Source organism: Alnus glutinosa, chromosome 1, assembly GCF_958979055.1.
Source record: "Alnus glutinosa chromosome 1, dhAlnGlut1.1, whole genome shotgun sequence".
Classification (NCBI taxonomy): Eukaryota; Viridiplantae; Streptophyta; class Magnoliopsida; order Fagales; family Betulaceae; genus Alnus; species Alnus glutinosa.
Window position 1 is genome coordinate 5,779,719 of NC_084886.1, and position 17,471 is coordinate 5,797,189.

Consider the following 17,471-nt stretch of genomic DNA (forward strand, 5'->3'; position numbering starts at 1 on the left):
TATCTTAACATAGAAAAATTACAAAATTTGTGATTTTAAAAGTAAAAGATTTAAAACTATATCTATAATTTTCCTTTTATGCTTCGTTTGTTTTGACGTAAAATGATTTCGACGAAATTATTTTCAGAAAAAATGATTTTCTTGAAAATATTTTTCGGTGTTTGGTTCGCACGAAAAAATTACGAAATGTAAAAATCAGAGTTTGGCAAATGTCGCCGGAATCCGGCAACGTCCGGTCGCCATCGTCGGATTCCGGAGAAAAGTTTGACCGGATCCGGCCAAAATGGCATTCTGGATCAATAGCCGGGTCCGTCCAGATCTGGCCGGATCCCGGCCGTTTTGGCCAGATCCGACTGGCTTGGCTGGAAACCGGTAAATTCCGGCCGGAATTTGGGTCATCCCGTGGCCGGATTCCCGCGCCGGTACAATTCCGGTGACCTGATTCCGGCGTCGGCAGGATTCCGGCAACCGGATGTTCTCGGACTCCGGCGCCGACTGGATTCCAACGACCGGATGTTGTCGGACTCCGACGCCGACCGATAATTGTTAAATTCTGACGATCGGATATCAAACATGCATGTAAGGACGAAGAGTTTCATTTCGGAAAACGATTTACGGTTTTAAAAATCGTAAATCGTTTTCCGAAAATTAAAAAAGCTTTTACGGTCAAATCGAAAATGATTTTCGTTGACCATTATTTTCGTTCCTACCAAATATTGAAAAATGCCGAAATCGTTTTCCAGAAATCATTTTACACCGAAACAAACGGAGTATTAGAGTCTTGAGCTCTACTTGCAGTTGCAGCCTTATCCTACCGAGCAAGCGCTCGCTCTGCTCTGAAGTCTCAACCATAGCAACTGAAGATTTTTTATGCTAAAAATTGAATAAACAATGGTAACGATGCTACTTTCATCGCTATCTCAATCTTCTTTGTGCTATCATTTCCCCGCTTCACCCAAACCGTATTCGTCGAAAACCTCAGCGTGCCGTGCCCTTTCTCTCCGCCGGTTCTCGCCGCGCCGCCAGTCCATTTCCAGGAGAGCGCTGCGCTCAGTTTGCTTTTTCAATGACGGCGAAAAATCTAAAGCCGAGCTTCAGGAAAAGGTACGCTTCTCAAGCTCCGAAGTCCGAAAGACTAGCTATCTATTTAAGCAAAAAGAGAGAGTTGAAATGAATTCGTTACGTGTAGATAAGTCTCAAAGGAAACCTAAACAAATTTCTGTACGCGAATTGTATTTCAGAAAACTGGATTGGAGTGGCGAATTTTGAAGCAGTGGGACGTGCCATGGGAATGGCAAACGGTTTCATTGACTTCGCTTGCTTGCGGATTAAGGTGTTTGTTTTTTCTTTTATTTTTTGATGAATAAGGTGTTTGTTTTTCCATGACGAAATGTTGTTATGCGCTATGAAATTTGTGAAACAGAGTAACAAACTATCTTATGGGGTCTTAATTAAAGAATGTTTTAGATAAGTACGCATATATATATAGTCCAAGATGTTTCTTGGTTTTTGAGTTGTGGAGTGAAATTAATGATTTTGTCCCAGGCAGTTTTGTTTTGACAGGGTTGGTAGAGGCAGCGGCTATACCGTATCTAGGACTTCGCATTCAGGAGCTTAGTTCAGACGAGAAGGCAGAGATACTGTTCTTGGATCAGGGGTATTAGTCACCATGTCCTTTTAGTATTTACTCATTGTTTGATTCTGCTTAAGGAGCTATTTTTGCAAGTTGTCAAACTATGCCAGCCCATTTGGGAACCGATCTTTGTATTTGGGTCGAAACACGTAAATTTGACATTCATGTTCTGAAAGCTGAAATGTTTCCCGACAAACCTAATTGTGTTGAAAACTGTGTATTTCGCTGCAGAATGTAAGACATTGTCTATATTTAGAATTATCTGTTCGATTTTTTTTCTTTTGGAAATTTTTTTACTTTCTAGATATCACTTGGATGCGATGGATTTAATCGCTATGCTCTTACTGTTGGTCTTCTTAGGCTTCGTAGACATCTTATTTGGGAACTGTAAAGTCACCCAGTTTCAGATGGGATTTATAAAACTTACAATACTTACTAAATTTTTTTCATGCCATCCCATAAGTGCAGTAGACAGTTACATTTGTTTGTAATTTTCCCGATCATCATTTCTGGAGATACAATGTGGGATTTAGAAGCTCAAAATTGGTCTGACTTTTTTGCTTGTTGTTTTGGCAGCATTACTACCGCATTTATACTTGGAATTCTGTATGTCGTGGCTAACAGTTTTCAACCACTTCCTGAAGATGTTTTTCGTTATGGTATCAGTCTTTTCAGACTTACTATTTCTCTCTCATAACAAGCTTACAGGTTTTATACTTTCTTTTTGTTGATTGGCATTCACCCCCTAAAATGTTGCCTTGCTAAACTGGGCAGCATATCCATTAAGTAAATTAAAATTGTCATGATATAGTGATGTTTATACCTAACTCAATCGTAAGTCTCAATGATGAGATAATCAATTTCGATGGTCAGATTCATTCTTGGGAGCTATATGGTTTGTTAATAGCTTATCTATAGATTTTGGATCCCTATGCTCGATCTGTTGAAATAATATTGTTTCAGATTGGAGGGAACCTTTCAGTCTACAGAAAGGGTGGCTCTTGTGGGCAGGGATTGGTCTTGTTGGTGCTCTGTCAGCCATTGCATTGACGGGAGTTGCCTTGTCCTTTTTCAGTGGTGAGAGTCCACAAAGAGAGGTTAGGAACTGATCTGGAACTTGCTTTTAGTTTCTTTCTTTCATTCTTTGGGTGCAGAGGAACTAACCCTTTTGTTTTTCCGTGTATTTAGTGAGCTATTTTACAAATTCAGTAGGTCCAGATATCAAGGACTAACATCTACTCTGAAAAATGTAATAGACCCCGAACTAACACCTAGAGGGGGTTGAATAGGTGTATACAACCAATAATTGCAATTTTAATAATCTAATTACCACAGGTAAAATCACCACAATCCAAACGAAATAAAACACAAATAACATAGATTTTTGCAACGAAGTGGAAACTTTTGAAGAAGTATTCAAAAGAAAAATCACTCCGAGGCTAGCCAACCCCAAAAGAGATTCCCCTATAGAAGAGCAGTTGTTACAACCAACCTATACTTACAAAACTTTTGCAATCTAGACAAAGGCTTGCAATCTCAGCAAACGACCCGTTTGCCTCCCGCCACAACGGTTCTAGAACTCTGGCTTTCTTCTACGGAATCTCCTCCATGAACAAATTTACTCGCTGCAACAGAACTCTGGCACACCAATGAGCTCACTGGTGGTACTCTTCCAAACTGGTAGAGGCTAAAGGTTTATGTGGTTTGAAAGAACTATTAGGGAGAGGTTTTAGTATTTTAGTTTAGGCTCAGGGAGTTTAGAACTCTCTCTATGGTTATAGAGCAGCCGCACTCTCTCTCATAGAAAATCGTGCAAAGCAGGGCTTATATAGGTAACGTAAAACATTGGGTTAAATATGGGGAATTGTGCAAAGAAAGCAACATTTGCCGCAAACTCGCTCGAGCAAGGGTTGAGAAGAGTTTCTGTTTGAACATTTAAATTGGTTTGCTTGAGCAACTGTCGTGTGAGAAATCGAGCGAAATTTTTGTTAGAGCTTGGGTCCTTGTTCGCTTGAGCGTCAATCTTGCAAGGGATCGAGCAAACTTTTTGTTTGAACTTCAAACTTGTTTGCTTGAGCAGAATTCAAGCGAGGGTCTTGTGAGTTTTCATAAACATGAATTCTTGAACCTTCTTTTGAACTAGACTCAACCCTAACACAACAACAATTAAATAAAACCCAAATAACCCGTGCGTTGACACTGGGATTTGCCAACACTCAAATAAACCTAGCATACTCCATTCCTGTATCATAACTATTATCAATATGGGCTTTTTCTTGGAGCCATTCATCAAATTTTGCAATAAATCCTTTTATGAAATATTGTTCACATTTCCATAATTATGTGCTGCCTGAATGAGCTACCTCTTGTCATTTCTTTGAAGAGAATCATTATGTTTTGGGGGATTAGATTCTATCCTGTACAACCACTACATATACTGAAAAAACTACTAGAGTAGTTACTCTGGTGATATTCTGAGATATAAATGGATATTTTAGCTTATACGGTTCTATGGGGATCTCTATGTAATTTCTGTAACTTTGTTTCAGACTGATGCTCTAGTTCGCTTGCTTCCACTAATTGGATCTTCAAGTATCAGGTATCTAAAGAAAACTTTATAGTTGTGGATGTTCTGGCTGCATCCATGCCAAACTGTTAGACTTGCCGTCATCAGGAGTTGAGGACTGATCAGTTTAATTGGTCATATTTATTTGTAGCACTGCTTGTTTGCTGGGGATCACTGGTGTCTTTGCTCCACTTCTTGAGGAGACTGTGTTTCGGGGTTTTTTTATGGTGTCCCTAACTAAGTGGTAATAGTTCTTTTTGTTCCTAAATATTCAGTTTCCATTTTAATGTTGCATGATACGAAGAAAAATAAAAAATCAAAACTTAGTGTTTGTAAGCTTACAGTTTACTCTATGCCTAGCACCATTGATTGTTTCTTTGTCAGTTGCTCCCAGAATCATATATGACATTTACCAACAAACTCTGACGTTGAAGAATGTAGAAATTTTTCTTGCTGTTTAATGTCAATCATTTCTTAGTCCCCGTGGTTTGCAGGTTTAAACTGAGCTGGTGAAGCCTTGAGCCAGGCTTTATTTTTTACTATAATTTGGAGATTTTTCTTACAACAGAAGTTGTTGACATATAAGACAGTTCTTGCGAATAAACTCTAGCGCAAATAGCATCTCCTTTCTCATAAAAACTGGAGAGGGTGATGTTGTGGATTCAAAACCAATTGAGTGCATATATAAACTAACTATTAAAAAAAGGATAACCATTTAAAGCAAAAAAAAAATAAAAAAATACATGACACAGTTCTTAGCAATTGTGAATAAGCTGAAATTTGATAAAAAGAGCAATGGAGGAAGTGGAGAAAGTGCTCTGGAATTATGTGGTCAGCATATGCATCAATAAAGAGGGGAAACATCTTTTGGAAAAAATATAGGGCCCTGAATGCAATCTTTTATGGAACATTTCACTTTCATGGAACTCGTAGTATGAGAACAGTGGAACACGTATGAGATGGATAAGTGCTGACACAAGACAGATAGAACCTATTTAGTTGCATTTGAAAGAAGCTGTACTCATTGAGAACAAGATGAAAGAAGGTTGAGATAGTCGTGTTCTGTTTAATGAAGATTAAAGGGTGAAGTAATTTGGTGTGATGTTGTCCCAGTTGAAGATACTACAAGAACTAGGAATGTGGATCAAGACTGAGGAAGGACATGCTGCAGACAACTGCAGGCGTGGCCTCCATAAAGTAAAATGAAATAAAAAATTTATGAGATAAATCCCACATTGGAATAAACTTGACTGTTGTTAGATTGGGTTGTCTAGTTAATACTGTTCTCATGCATTTTCTGCACTTTCTTCCATCCCCTTTTTCCATATAAAATACTTTATCCGTCTTTCCCATATCTATAATTGTTCCTTTTATCTCATCTACAAAGCCTTGTGTCCATATGCGTTTAGGATGATATTGGTTTTGATTGTTGTTCGGAGAATTACTTGAGTTTGTTCCCTACCAACTTTTAAATGCTCATCTGTTTGTTTCCACGCTTCCGTTATTACTTCTGCAGGGTACCTACACCAGTAGCTGTCATTATAAGTGCAGCTGTATTTGCACTTGCACATCTAACTCCTGGAGAGTTTCCCCAGCTGTTTGTGCTAGGTATCATGTTTACCCTGTATATACATTCAAACGATGAATGTGTTTGAGATCACCATGTTTTTAAGTTTCCTTGATCACATTGTGAAGTACAAAAGGTTTTGGAATATCGAACTTATTGCTCTCAAATAGACATCAAATTTGTCCATCTACTTTGAAGAAACCAACAGTACCTTGTGATCCCTGCAGGGACTACTTTGGGATTTTCATATGCCCAAACCCGTAATCTTCTAACACCCATCACAATACATGGTTTTTGGAACTCAGGAGTTATATTGCTTCTTACCGTTCTTCAGGTAAATGTTTTGTTATGTGGTATATAAGTTTGCTTAACATGCCCCTGTCCACTGTTATTCTCTTACTATGCAGCACAAGGACAGCCAAGCATAGATGTATCATGTGTCTAAATAGTTTTGTCTCAAGCGCTAAAACTTCTCCTCTGGGTGCAGCTTCAAGGTTATGACATCAAGGAATTGCTGCAAGCAACCTGATAGGGGTTTTTATTGAAAACCAGAGCTTGTGCAGGCTGCACTATAGGCTTATCTACTATGGGACCATACAGGTTTTCGCAACCCGAACCCCACCTCCCCTGCTTCCCCCCACATCCTTTTGTTTTCTTTGTTCTTTGATGTACATGTGATTAAGAGTAGGAAAACAACTGATGCAAGTGAATAAATGCAAAAAATTGGTTAGTCAATTCTCAGCCATGGGGCTAAGAGGAACAACATAAACATTGATATTTTTAGCAGAATTGTGCAAGTTGACTTATCATTAACTTATTTCATCATGTATTACTTCATAATATTAATGGGTTTATGTTTATTTATTTCTCAAGCTGATAACTTTATACCAAACACGTAGCTTTTGGTCTTTCTAATCAGTGTCCGAATTTAGGGTTCATGTAATTAGCGCAGCGTCCTTCCAATGGAAGCTATCTGATTTGGATGCCACATTATTATTAATAGATCTGTATTGTATTAATTAAACGTGTTAGTTATTATCCAATCAAGTCTGTTCCTCAACCAGCCAAGATCAGAAAGCATTGACCCGAGCTCAGTCGGCGAAAGTAGTTGATGATAGTGGCTCAGTGCTATGCTATAGGAATCAGGCGACATGTTGAGAAACTTTGCAAATGGGATGCTTAGAAATCCCTAATATTGATCAAGCGCAGATTCGATGGAATTGTTTCCGACTCTTGAAGTAGGTAAAACCTTCCAGCGATCGATGTGCTGTAACAATTGAAGTCAAATTGCAGTACAATAAGCAGATAAGCCCATGAACGTGAAGTCATATCGAAGGCATATACTAGCGATGTGCTGTAACAATTGACCACGGCATGTCGCAGCATGTGAAGTGCCTCCAGAGATGAGCTCAATAAATGTGATATATGCGGGAGGCAATTAAAGGGAATCGACCTAGTTATAAAATAAACTAATTCATTTGATAGGAAGAAAAAAAATAAAAATAAAATTACCCAATCTTTTATGCTCATGTGTCAGAAATTGTTGGATGGAGATCCTCTACAATATTCCCCTACCCAAAAAGAAGAGGGCAGAGGAAATCGCTTCTGTTTTTGTAAGGCTTGCCATTATGGGATTCAATTCATATTTGGTCTCTTTTTTTAAAAAAAATTTATATATATAAATTCATATTTAGTCTCAATAAATCGTTGTTAGGTCCAAAGATGATTTTATCAATGGTGGTCAAATGATATTTGTCTAGCTTCTTTATAGAGGAGGAAGTTGAGATTGAAAGTTTATGATTTGTGAGGATTTACTGGATAAGATGATTGAGATATAAATTCATATTTAGTCTCAATAAATCGTTGTTAGGTCCAAAGATGATTTTATCAATGGTGGTCAAATGATATTTGTCTAGCTTCTTTATAGAGGAGGAAGTTTGAGATTGAAAGTTTATGATTTGTGAGGATTTACTGGATAAGACGATTGAGAATTTTTCTATGAAAAATAATAGTAACGAGAGAGTAATTTGGACTTTGAGGCTTACGTTTAACGTACTAATGCTCACTATGGCTTTGTTTTGAGCTTACTGACTTGAGTACACTACAAAAATTGAAGTGATTTGTGACTAACATTTATTGGCCTTTCTGGTTACCTAAAACGCCATTAAACATCAGTAACGTGTGATTAGTGGCCTTTCCAAAAGGCCACTAATCAAGGGGTCAATAATTCTCATTTTGTGGCGTGCCATTGACTGACACGCCACAAATTTATGGCGTGCCAGGAAGACATGCCATTATTATATATAGTAGCGTGCTTGCCTGACACGCCACTAATTAAGGCATTTTTTTTTTTAAAAAAAAAAAAAAACAAATTCTGCAATCATTTTCTTTACAATCCAAAATTCTGTATTGATCTACTACAACTCTATCAATTCATGATCAACACAATTGCAATAATTTGAATTTTTATCAATAATCAACAATCACAACTACAAAAAAATCATTCCAAAAGTTTCACTAAACATATATATATATATATATATATATATATATATATATATATTCATAACAATCAAACTAAAACTTACAACAAACAAAATATACAATCAATCTTTGTCCTAAATTGATACCAAAAAGTCATTCCAAAAGTTTCAATAAACATATGTCATAAATTCATAACAATCAAAACAAAGGTTTCAACAAACAAAATATACAATCAATCTTTGTTATAGATTGATAACAAAACCGGAACAAAAAAGGCAAGTACATATTTTCCAATTAAAATAAACCTAAATGTTACCCAATATTAATCGTCAGCAAGATTTTCATAATCGGGTAACTGCACATCATTTTCCATAGGATCTGCGAATGATAAAATAACTATAGTTAGCAAACAATATTATTGAATCATATCAAATCCTAAGCATTCAACGTGTGAATTTAAACAAACGTCAACGTCATCATACCACCAAAAAAAAAATCCATTAATTATTACCTGATCTGCTATCAACAGATGATACATTCACATGATGTACGGAATTTTTGTCTGGCATTGCGTTATCATTAGAGACTCTGGGCACGGATACTGATTGGCACCACAATGACTCCATTTGGCTAAAACGGGACATAATATGAGATTGTGCTGCCAACACCTCATCCATTTGTAACTTGTGTCGTGCCCGCTCACCCTCAAGTACTCTCTCGATCTCAGAAGCTTGTCGTGCCCGCTCAGCCTTGAGTGCTCTCTCCATCTCAGAAGCGTGTCGTGCTCGCTCAACCTCGAGTGCTCTCTCAATCTCAGAAGCAAACATTTCTTACGGAAAGACGGCATGCCCTTGATTTTGTGAATGTGGCTGTGATAGTGTATGGTATGAGCGTATAGACCCCCGCACAGGCCAAATATTTGGCCCAACCTGCCGAACTCTTCCGGCGTACTCCGGCTTATTGCCGAGCGCCTGGGTGTACGCATCGTCATGTCTCCAGTGTACCGTTCCTTGTGTTATGCTTGACGATTCAGCAAAGTCGGTTGGCATTAGCATCGCCATCATCTCCTGCATGTTGTATTAAATGTTAGTACGTCAAACTAATGTGTTACACAATCCTATTTATAAAGTCAACGAGGTCAACTATGCGAGGAAAATATTGTAAATATGATGAGAAATCCTAAATACATTATTTAGGGGTGTAAATCCGACTGGTTATAATCGGTCGAGAACCCGTAACCGGGTACCAACAGGTAATTGGGAAACCGAAAAACCGATTTGGTACTCGGTTATAAATAACTAGTAATCGGCTACCCGGAGCCAATTACCTGTTTTACCCTTTTCAAAAACTCGGTTATAATCGAGAAACCGGGTAACTGGATATATCTTATATATAAATAATTAAATATTAAAAATATATATCAAAATTTAAAAAACAAAAGATATACCCAGTTTTAAACAAAAAATCGAGTACCACGTGCCTTCTAGAATCTAGATGCTTCCACCATTTACCCGGGCTTTCATCGCTTCATCTATTCTTTTCCTTTCAGCATTTTCTTTTAGCAACCCAAAGTCCATAACATATCTCAGCCACCGCCCTCTTGCTCAGACATCCATCGACCATTTTTGCCTTTCCCTTTTTGCCTTTCTCGACTTTGTTTTTTCCTTTCAGACCGATCTTTCTGTTCGAGATCGGTGAAGCTTCTGCACTTCATTGAGACCCCCCGGCTCTAGGCTCAAACCAATATCTTTTCCTGGCACCAGAGATAAAAGAAGTTGGCTTCTTTGGTTTCCCTGTTCCTCTTTTATCGGAGACCTACTAGATTGGACCAGTCTGCCACGGGAGAGGGAGATTGACGAGCTATTCTTAGGATTTGCTTCTAATCTCAATCTTTTAGGTTTGGGGATTTTGTTTCACTTCTGAAATGTTGTTAAAGTGATTTGGGGGATTTTGTTGATCTGAATTTGTCATTATTTTGTTGTTGAACTTCTAATCTGCATTGGATTTTAGGGATTTTTGTGATTGGGATTGTCTTTGCTCGCCATTCTTACAATTATTTTCTTTATGTCTTTTTGTTGCAATGAATTCGCATGCTGATTCTTACTTTATTGTTTGTTTGTTTGCTGGGAAAGTGAAGAAAATGGTGGAAATTCCTATTTTGTGCTCCAGTCCGGATAACTGGGTGCTAACCGGGTTGTTAACCGGCTACTTGGTTATCGGAGCTAGTTGGTAATTTTTAATAACCGGGGACCCTAGAGTCGGTTACCGGTTTTAGCCAATAACTGAGAACCGACTTTGGGTTTACACCCCTAACATTATTATTGTAATTGTTGTAAATATGGAATAAAATCCTATAGATTCTAGCATTCTTCCCCAAACTCAATTTTAGGTTTTTTTTTTTTTTTTGGGAGGGAGGGAGGGGGGAATTGAGTTGACTTGCTGCTTACTGGCGAGTTGACTGGGAAATTGACTCATTCATTGGAGTGAGGTGGAAGACAATAGTAGAATGTGGCAGAGAAGGTGGGAATAGTTAGTGGAGATATTGTCTGTATAAGTGGCAGTATGGTCGTCGAAGGTGGTGGAGCAATTGCCAAAGATCGATGGAGGGTAGCACGGGTGCAGTTGTCAAACCAATGTCGAATGGGTGTGATTAGGCCGAATTGTGGTTGCCTGCTGCGGCCAAACAATGGTCAACGACTGGGCAGACAATGGGCCTATGAATTGAGCTAGCCAATGATGGTCCGATAAATTGAGCCAACAATATTGGGCCGATGAACAAGATTGACGATGGGCCAATGAATTGGGCTAACAATGGGTTGGCATAACAAGTCGATGATGGATTGTTGAACATGTTGGCAATGAGCTAGTGGGGAATAACTTCAATTCGGACGTGGTAGAAACTAGGCTTTGTTTGCCCACTAATGAGAAATTGACACGTAAGCCTGGAGCAAGAAAATCAAATACAAGCAAAACACCTGATTTGTTTTGCTTTCTTTGCAGTGAAATGAAGAGATCGAGGGAGAGAGATGGGTGTCTTCACGTCGGAAACCCAACCCTGACCCCCGACCCCTAAACCTGCGTAGCCCATGGAAGCCGCGCCACCACGTGGCCGACCCAAGTTCGACCCCGACCACATTGCCGTTCACCATTTCCGATTGAACCAGAATGCCGAGAGCACCAAATCACTGGACCAAATGTGATCACTGACCAAATTTGATCACCAAAAGCCACCAGAGGGGCGAGAGGGGAGAACGGCTGACGAGAGGGAGAGATCTCGGGAGTGGATGAGGCTCAGGTTGGATCTCTGTCGACAGTGTCGGGAGGCCGCGGGGAAGAGGATCTGGAGGCTCGCCGATGGTTGCCGAGACTCTGTCGCCGGATCTCTGTGGCTGGAGGACCGGCCGTCCAGCGACAGGGAAGAGGCAGTCGACTGACGGGTTGGGTTGAGGAGCTTCAATATTTATTTATTTTTCATGAATTTGGTGTGATCGGGTGTTTTCAGCCTATATTGTTTTGATGTGTTCTGGTGTACTAAAGTGACAGGGCAAGTTATTATTGGTGGGCATAAATCCCTTGTTCACAGCCATGACCGTATAGAAGGAGTATCTTTGCTAGTGATCCGATTAGGTCCCCAAGAGTCCGATGAATGCGCATCATGCACATGTGGACCATGCACAGACACCCACCTAGGATGTGCAAGCGCATAAAATCTGGTTGGCACCTGTTGGCAACGCGTGAGTTAAGTGGGATTTTGAGCCGCACATTTAAGCGATGCGTAATGGTGTGTGCGGAGGTGTTCGGTGAGATCGAAACTTTTTTTTGAGAAATCGATATATACAGATATATATATACACCCGGCCTCCCAGAAGACAAGATGGAAATAATAATAATAATAATTAATATGAGGCCCTGACCTATCAGGAAAATGTGGCACCCACGTCACTAGCTGGTTGGTTTCGATTTAAATGGCCATTCGGCATGCAGCTACATGTTTACTTAGAGATTAATGTATTCACGTGGAAAGAGGTTGTATAGATGCTTGAGCTTGAAGAGTTTGACTGATCATTTTTTTTACTTTGTTTACACGCATGGGTAGCAAACCCTAGGTCAAGCAACAGACAGAAAGGGTTCCAACCGAGGGCTAGATTTTGGGAGTTTCACTGATTTTGCACTCCCAAGTTTGGCATTTGACTCCCTCAGCTTCCCTCATTAACTACTTTGTACTTCGCTTCCTAATTGCTATCCAACCACTAGACATGGTTAGCAAAGTTTAGTATGAAAATTTGGACCTAATTAATTAAGGACAATTCATGGGGGTTTAATTTTAAGGAAATTCAAATTGTAATAATAATAACTTGGTTTACTAAAAGCAAGAAATTGAGGAATTCCATACTCGGGTTTTCGGAAGCCCACAAAATCACAGAATTTGACTTGTGCATGCATTCTATATGACCCAAAAACCCATGTCTCCTTTTCAACACTCACTCACAACGTCTATATATGTATATTACCCATCCCTATAGGGTTAGTTCTAGAAAGCGATGGCTTCATATATATATATATATATATAGACAGCCTTCTTGAGCCAGAAATGATCATGCATGTGATGTGGCACATGGACAATGACTAGACCGACCAACACTAGACCACAAAAATACAGTACGACCATTGTTGGCTTTCAAATCTCAAGAGCTAGTGTTGGTGTCTTCATGTTCATATTAATTAATTAATTAATTTAGTGAAGTTAATTAGCTCATGAGCTTTCTTAAACTTAATTTGTTCGTTTCTTTAATTTGTTTCTTGATGATTTTTCCATCTACGAAATTGCTTGTTTGCTTTTAAGTTCCATTCCATCTTAAAAATGTGGTGATCGATCAATGACATTTATGATCAAAAAGAAAAAGAAAAAACAACATATTCCATAGGATACAACATATCTATGCATTGGTATTTCGATACACATTATATTAAACAAGTTGAATCAAAGTTCAAATCCAATCCCTCAGGGTTATTTCAAACAATATTCTCACATGTTCCCGACTCAGAGTTAAATAATAAATTCTAACCACTATAGAATGGATACCATGACTTGAATTCTCTTTATGTCAGCAATATTTTTGAGTTAAATTATTATTTATCCTAAAAAGTTTAAGCTGATAAAAAATAATTGATGTGATTATTTAATTAATATTTCAATACTCTCTCTTAATAAGTGATTCAAATCACATGAAATACTTAATCGAAATGAGAGATGAATGATAGAAACAAGATTTGAACTAATATATATATAACATTTGCTCTCCTGTTCCTCTTTTAACACTAACCCAGTTGGTGATTTGACAAAATTACTTTAAAAAAAAAAACATTGAAGTTGCTCTTAGAAGTTTCTTTTTTAAGGGAAGAAATGGCCGAACTCACAATGCTCAAGAGCAAAATTGTCAAGCAGATGAGAAAACCGTTTTAGCAGCAGCCAATTAGAGAGCCAAGAATACCCAGAAAGTCAATTAATTAATTTACTTGGAAATTTTTTAACAACTCCGAAAGATATGCGGGGATCCTTAATTCCAAGTGGGTCAAACAAGAACTTAATTTCACTATGTTCTAATAATTAGGGTAAGTGGTCCCTTTTACCCCTTTAGACTTTCATCACACGTTCGTTTTTGGTGGTATCTGCACATTTGACACAAAGATATATTGATTCAATCTGACAAAGTCAGTGGAATAGAAGCTCTGGGGAATGGAATAGAAACGGGATTTTCGGATTCTGAGAAGCTTGAAACAATAATATAATCCTAAGTGGTGTCATAGGAATTTTAGGTTGAATATAAAATTTGATCAATGTGTTGGAAGTTGGTTCGGGTCTACGTTTCCAAATAGTAGTTCAAAGATAGACCATATAAAATTACTTTCTTGGAGGTCTACTTTAATTTGTCTTCATCTGTAGTACTGGATATAGTAGAAATTAAACTTTCATGAAATTAATATGATTAAATGGGAAATTAAACACGGACCCATAATCCCCAGAAACCGTAGATTTTGGTGGTTTATTGAGATTCCACGACTTGGATTAAACAAACCCCAGATGGGGTTCATTAAGGGACGTACAAGTGAGAAATTAGTCTCTCTATCAAAATTAATCCATTTTTCTTGACTTGGGGTTTCTTGGTAGTTGTTCTTTCTAGCTAAGAGCTTTGTCATTGGCTTCTCTGCGAGCCAACGCGATCCTCGCGAAACACACACTACTTTAAAATCACCAGAAAAGGCGGCTGATCCTTCGGAGGCAGACCCCTTCTCAGGAACCATATAATGGCTTCAAACTAAGTAACCTTAGCCAAGTTGGTGTCTTTGTGTTCATTTCCTTTCAGTTCATATATTTTTAGGGTTTGCTTTACAGACAGTAGTTGCAAAGTAGCTAGGTTTAGTTTGCCAGAAACTTTCATCCACAGGTACGGAGTCGGTGTTGGTTCAAAGGGAAAACCTGTAACGGAAAAAAAAAAAAAAAACTCTTATTCCATATATTCCTTTGTTTAGTCATATCTTTTCAGTGGTCAAATTAGGGTTCAAAAAGAAGAGATCGAGACAGGAAGGTATGGATGAGAGAAGTGATGCTGATAAACTGGATGAAGTCTTGCTACCAGGGTTTCGATTTCATCCAACTGATGAGGAGCTTGTTGGGTTTTATTTGAAGAGAAAGATTCAGCAGCGACCTCTCTCTATCGAGCTCATCAAGCAGCTTGATATCTATAAATATGATCCATGGGATCTTCCAAGTAAGATAAACTAAAGTCCTTAGCTTAATCTATATATGCATGAGTCATGACTCTGTTTACGAAGCTTTCATATATAACCGATCTAGATAGCTAGCTAATGAAGAAAAAGTTTATTCCAATCTATAATAATTTTTTTGTGTCAACATTTTTGCATGTAGAGTTGGCCACCACTGGGGAAAAAGAGTGGTATTTCTACTGCCCTAGGGACAGGAAGTACAGAAACAGTGCGCGGCCTAACCGGGTGACCGGAGCAGGGTTTTGGAAAGCCACGGGAACTGATCGGCCGATCTACTCCTCTGAAGGCTCCAAGTGCATTGGCTTGAAGAAATCCCTTGTTTTCTACAAAGGTAGAGCCGCCAAGGGGGTCAAAACTGACTGGATGATGCATGAGTTTCGGTTACCTTCACTTTCCGACTCAGCACCTCCAAAGAGATTCCTGGACAAAGGCATTCCTGCCAACGTAAGTGTCTTGGAACTGCTGTATATTCATTTGAATCTTTGTACTTTTGAATTACTAGTAATGCTATTTAGTAGATTATTATATAACCGGTTAATAAGACAGTCAAAATCAGTCTTTAAATCAACAAGAACTTGTAAAAAAGAAAATCAAAGATTGATCACGTTTTCTTGATTATATAACAGTTTACTAAATATCATTTCTATTGAATTATATGCATGTACTAAGTTGCTATATATCTATCTTTTATGTACCTGCAGGACTCGTGGGCAATATGCAGGATATTCAAGAAAGCTAATTCCACAACCCAAAGAGCTCTATCTCACTCTTGGGTGTCTCCACTGCCTGAAACCAACACAACTGGTCACATGCTAGCCAAAGGTCCCCAGTGTAATCAATTCATCAGTTCGGAGAACATGTCATTAACATCAAAAGCCAGCTGTTCGCCCATTCAGTTCTCGATAAACAATGATATGATCAGTGCATTTTCTCCCTTAGATTTTTCATCCTACAAATCCTTAAATCAAATAGTTGATAAATCCACTCAACTTCCCATCTCGAGTACTGGAGAGCTACACTCTAGCTTCTTGTTTTCCCCTCTAGAAACTTCAATACCGGCTAAATGCACAGTTGATCTTTCTTCCATGCTGTTGAACATGCCGTCTTCAATGCTTGGAGATTTTGGAACTAAGGCCACTACTCATGACAGTATAGACTATGGTGGAGTACCACAAGAACATTGCAATGGCTTCTCAATCAATTTACTTCAAGACATGCAAGGGAACATTGATGGCGGCCATGGTGAGCATGCCAATGCCTCGATGAAGAATCCTAATCTAATGCATACCGATGACCAGTGGGAGACCGTCCGATCCATTGGATTTCCGTTCAGTTTGCCTTCCAATGTCGATGCTTGGAAGCCCAACTTGGTGTGGGATTCTTCACCATGTCCTAGTGAATTGTCAACAAGTTTTTCGACAACCAAGAGCTATACTTAGTAAAAAACTAGATTAACAGTCAAAGCCATTGTTTTCTGGCTTTTAGACGTTACCGGTAGTTGAAGTTCATTTTGTAGAATCTTCTTGTAGGCCCTTGGAATGTATAACGACTGAAATAGAATGTGAACCCACGTTTAATGAATTTTGAAAATTTGACAGCCATATTTGGAGTCCAAATTAACGACAAAAACATGCACACAAACACACACGCCAAACATGGGTTTGTTTTGGATTCAATATCATGACTTTTCATGAGGCCGGCCGGCAACCCTTGTAACAAGAAATTAAACTAGGAAACTCTGTCTCCACCTTTCTTTTTCCATTTTTTATTTTATTTTATTTATTTTGGGGTGGGGGGGTGATTATATACTTAATTAATATGTCTTATATGGACCAATGCTACTAAGCACTGACCATTCCGTTGTTTAAGCAATAATACGCAATTGAACTGACTGCATGCACCCGAGAAGAGCTTTCTTAAGAGTACGTAACTTCATAAAAGTTAGAGAGAAACTGTTAGGAGTTACCCAAAAACAAAAAGAAGCTGTTGAGACTTGAGACAAGTACTGTTTCTTAATTAGGGTCAAGGAGCAAGGAAAGAAGTCTGCTGCTGAGTAGGTTGAGGAATATATTAGGATGCACGGTACATCTAGCTTTCAAGTTGCAGAGAGAAAAAGGAGAATGACAAAAGGGAAAATGAAGAAAAAGGGAAGGAGTCTCCTCCCTTCGATCTCCCTCGTCAACACTCATTAGGAGGAATCAGTCACTCGCAAGGAGGGGGCTCAATGTAGGGGGGAGAGAGGCGAGAGCTATCTAGAATGAGGTTTTATATATAACTGATATACTTGGTAGAAGAGAGCTCTTGAAAATGACATAGCCGGACTCCTTATCAACTATTTGAGCGTTTCAATTTTTTATTTTTTTTGATAAATGATAATGTTAAAGCATTTTTTCTTGGACAGCCAAACTAGTTGGAAAACACATGCAAAACAAGGA

The 17,471-nt window shown here is 38.6% G+C and overlaps 2 protein-coding genes across 2 annotated transcripts; both read left to right on the top strand.

The window, feature by feature from the left end:
• Positions 1–781: 781 nt before the first annotated feature.
• On the top strand, positions 782–6,638 carry LOC133868496 (uncharacterized). The gene is made up of 10 exons (XM_062305405.1): positions 782–1,104; positions 1,242–1,333; positions 1,550–1,657; positions 2,210–2,292; positions 2,597–2,730; positions 4,183–4,232; positions 4,351–4,443; positions 5,716–5,807; positions 5,994–6,100; positions 6,254–6,638. Exons 1-10 carry the CDS (start codon positions 892–894, stop codon positions 6,293–6,295), a joined length of 1,014 nt encoding a protein of 337 aa, XP_062161389.1. The 5' UTR covers positions 782–891; the 3' UTR covers positions 6,296–6,638.
• Positions 6,639–14,521: 7,883 nt separating this feature from the next.
• LOC133858647 (protein FEZ) lies at positions 14,522–16,626 on the top strand. Its single transcript, XM_062294120.1, has 3 exons — positions 14,522–15,020; positions 15,179–15,480; positions 15,738–16,626. The coding sequence occupies exons 1-3, from the start codon at positions 14,840–14,842 to the stop codon at positions 16,473–16,475; spliced, it is 1,221 nt and encodes a 406-aa protein (XP_062150104.1). The 5' UTR covers positions 14,522–14,839; the 3' UTR covers positions 16,476–16,626.
• The last annotated feature ends 845 nt before the right edge of the window (positions 16,627–17,471 follow it).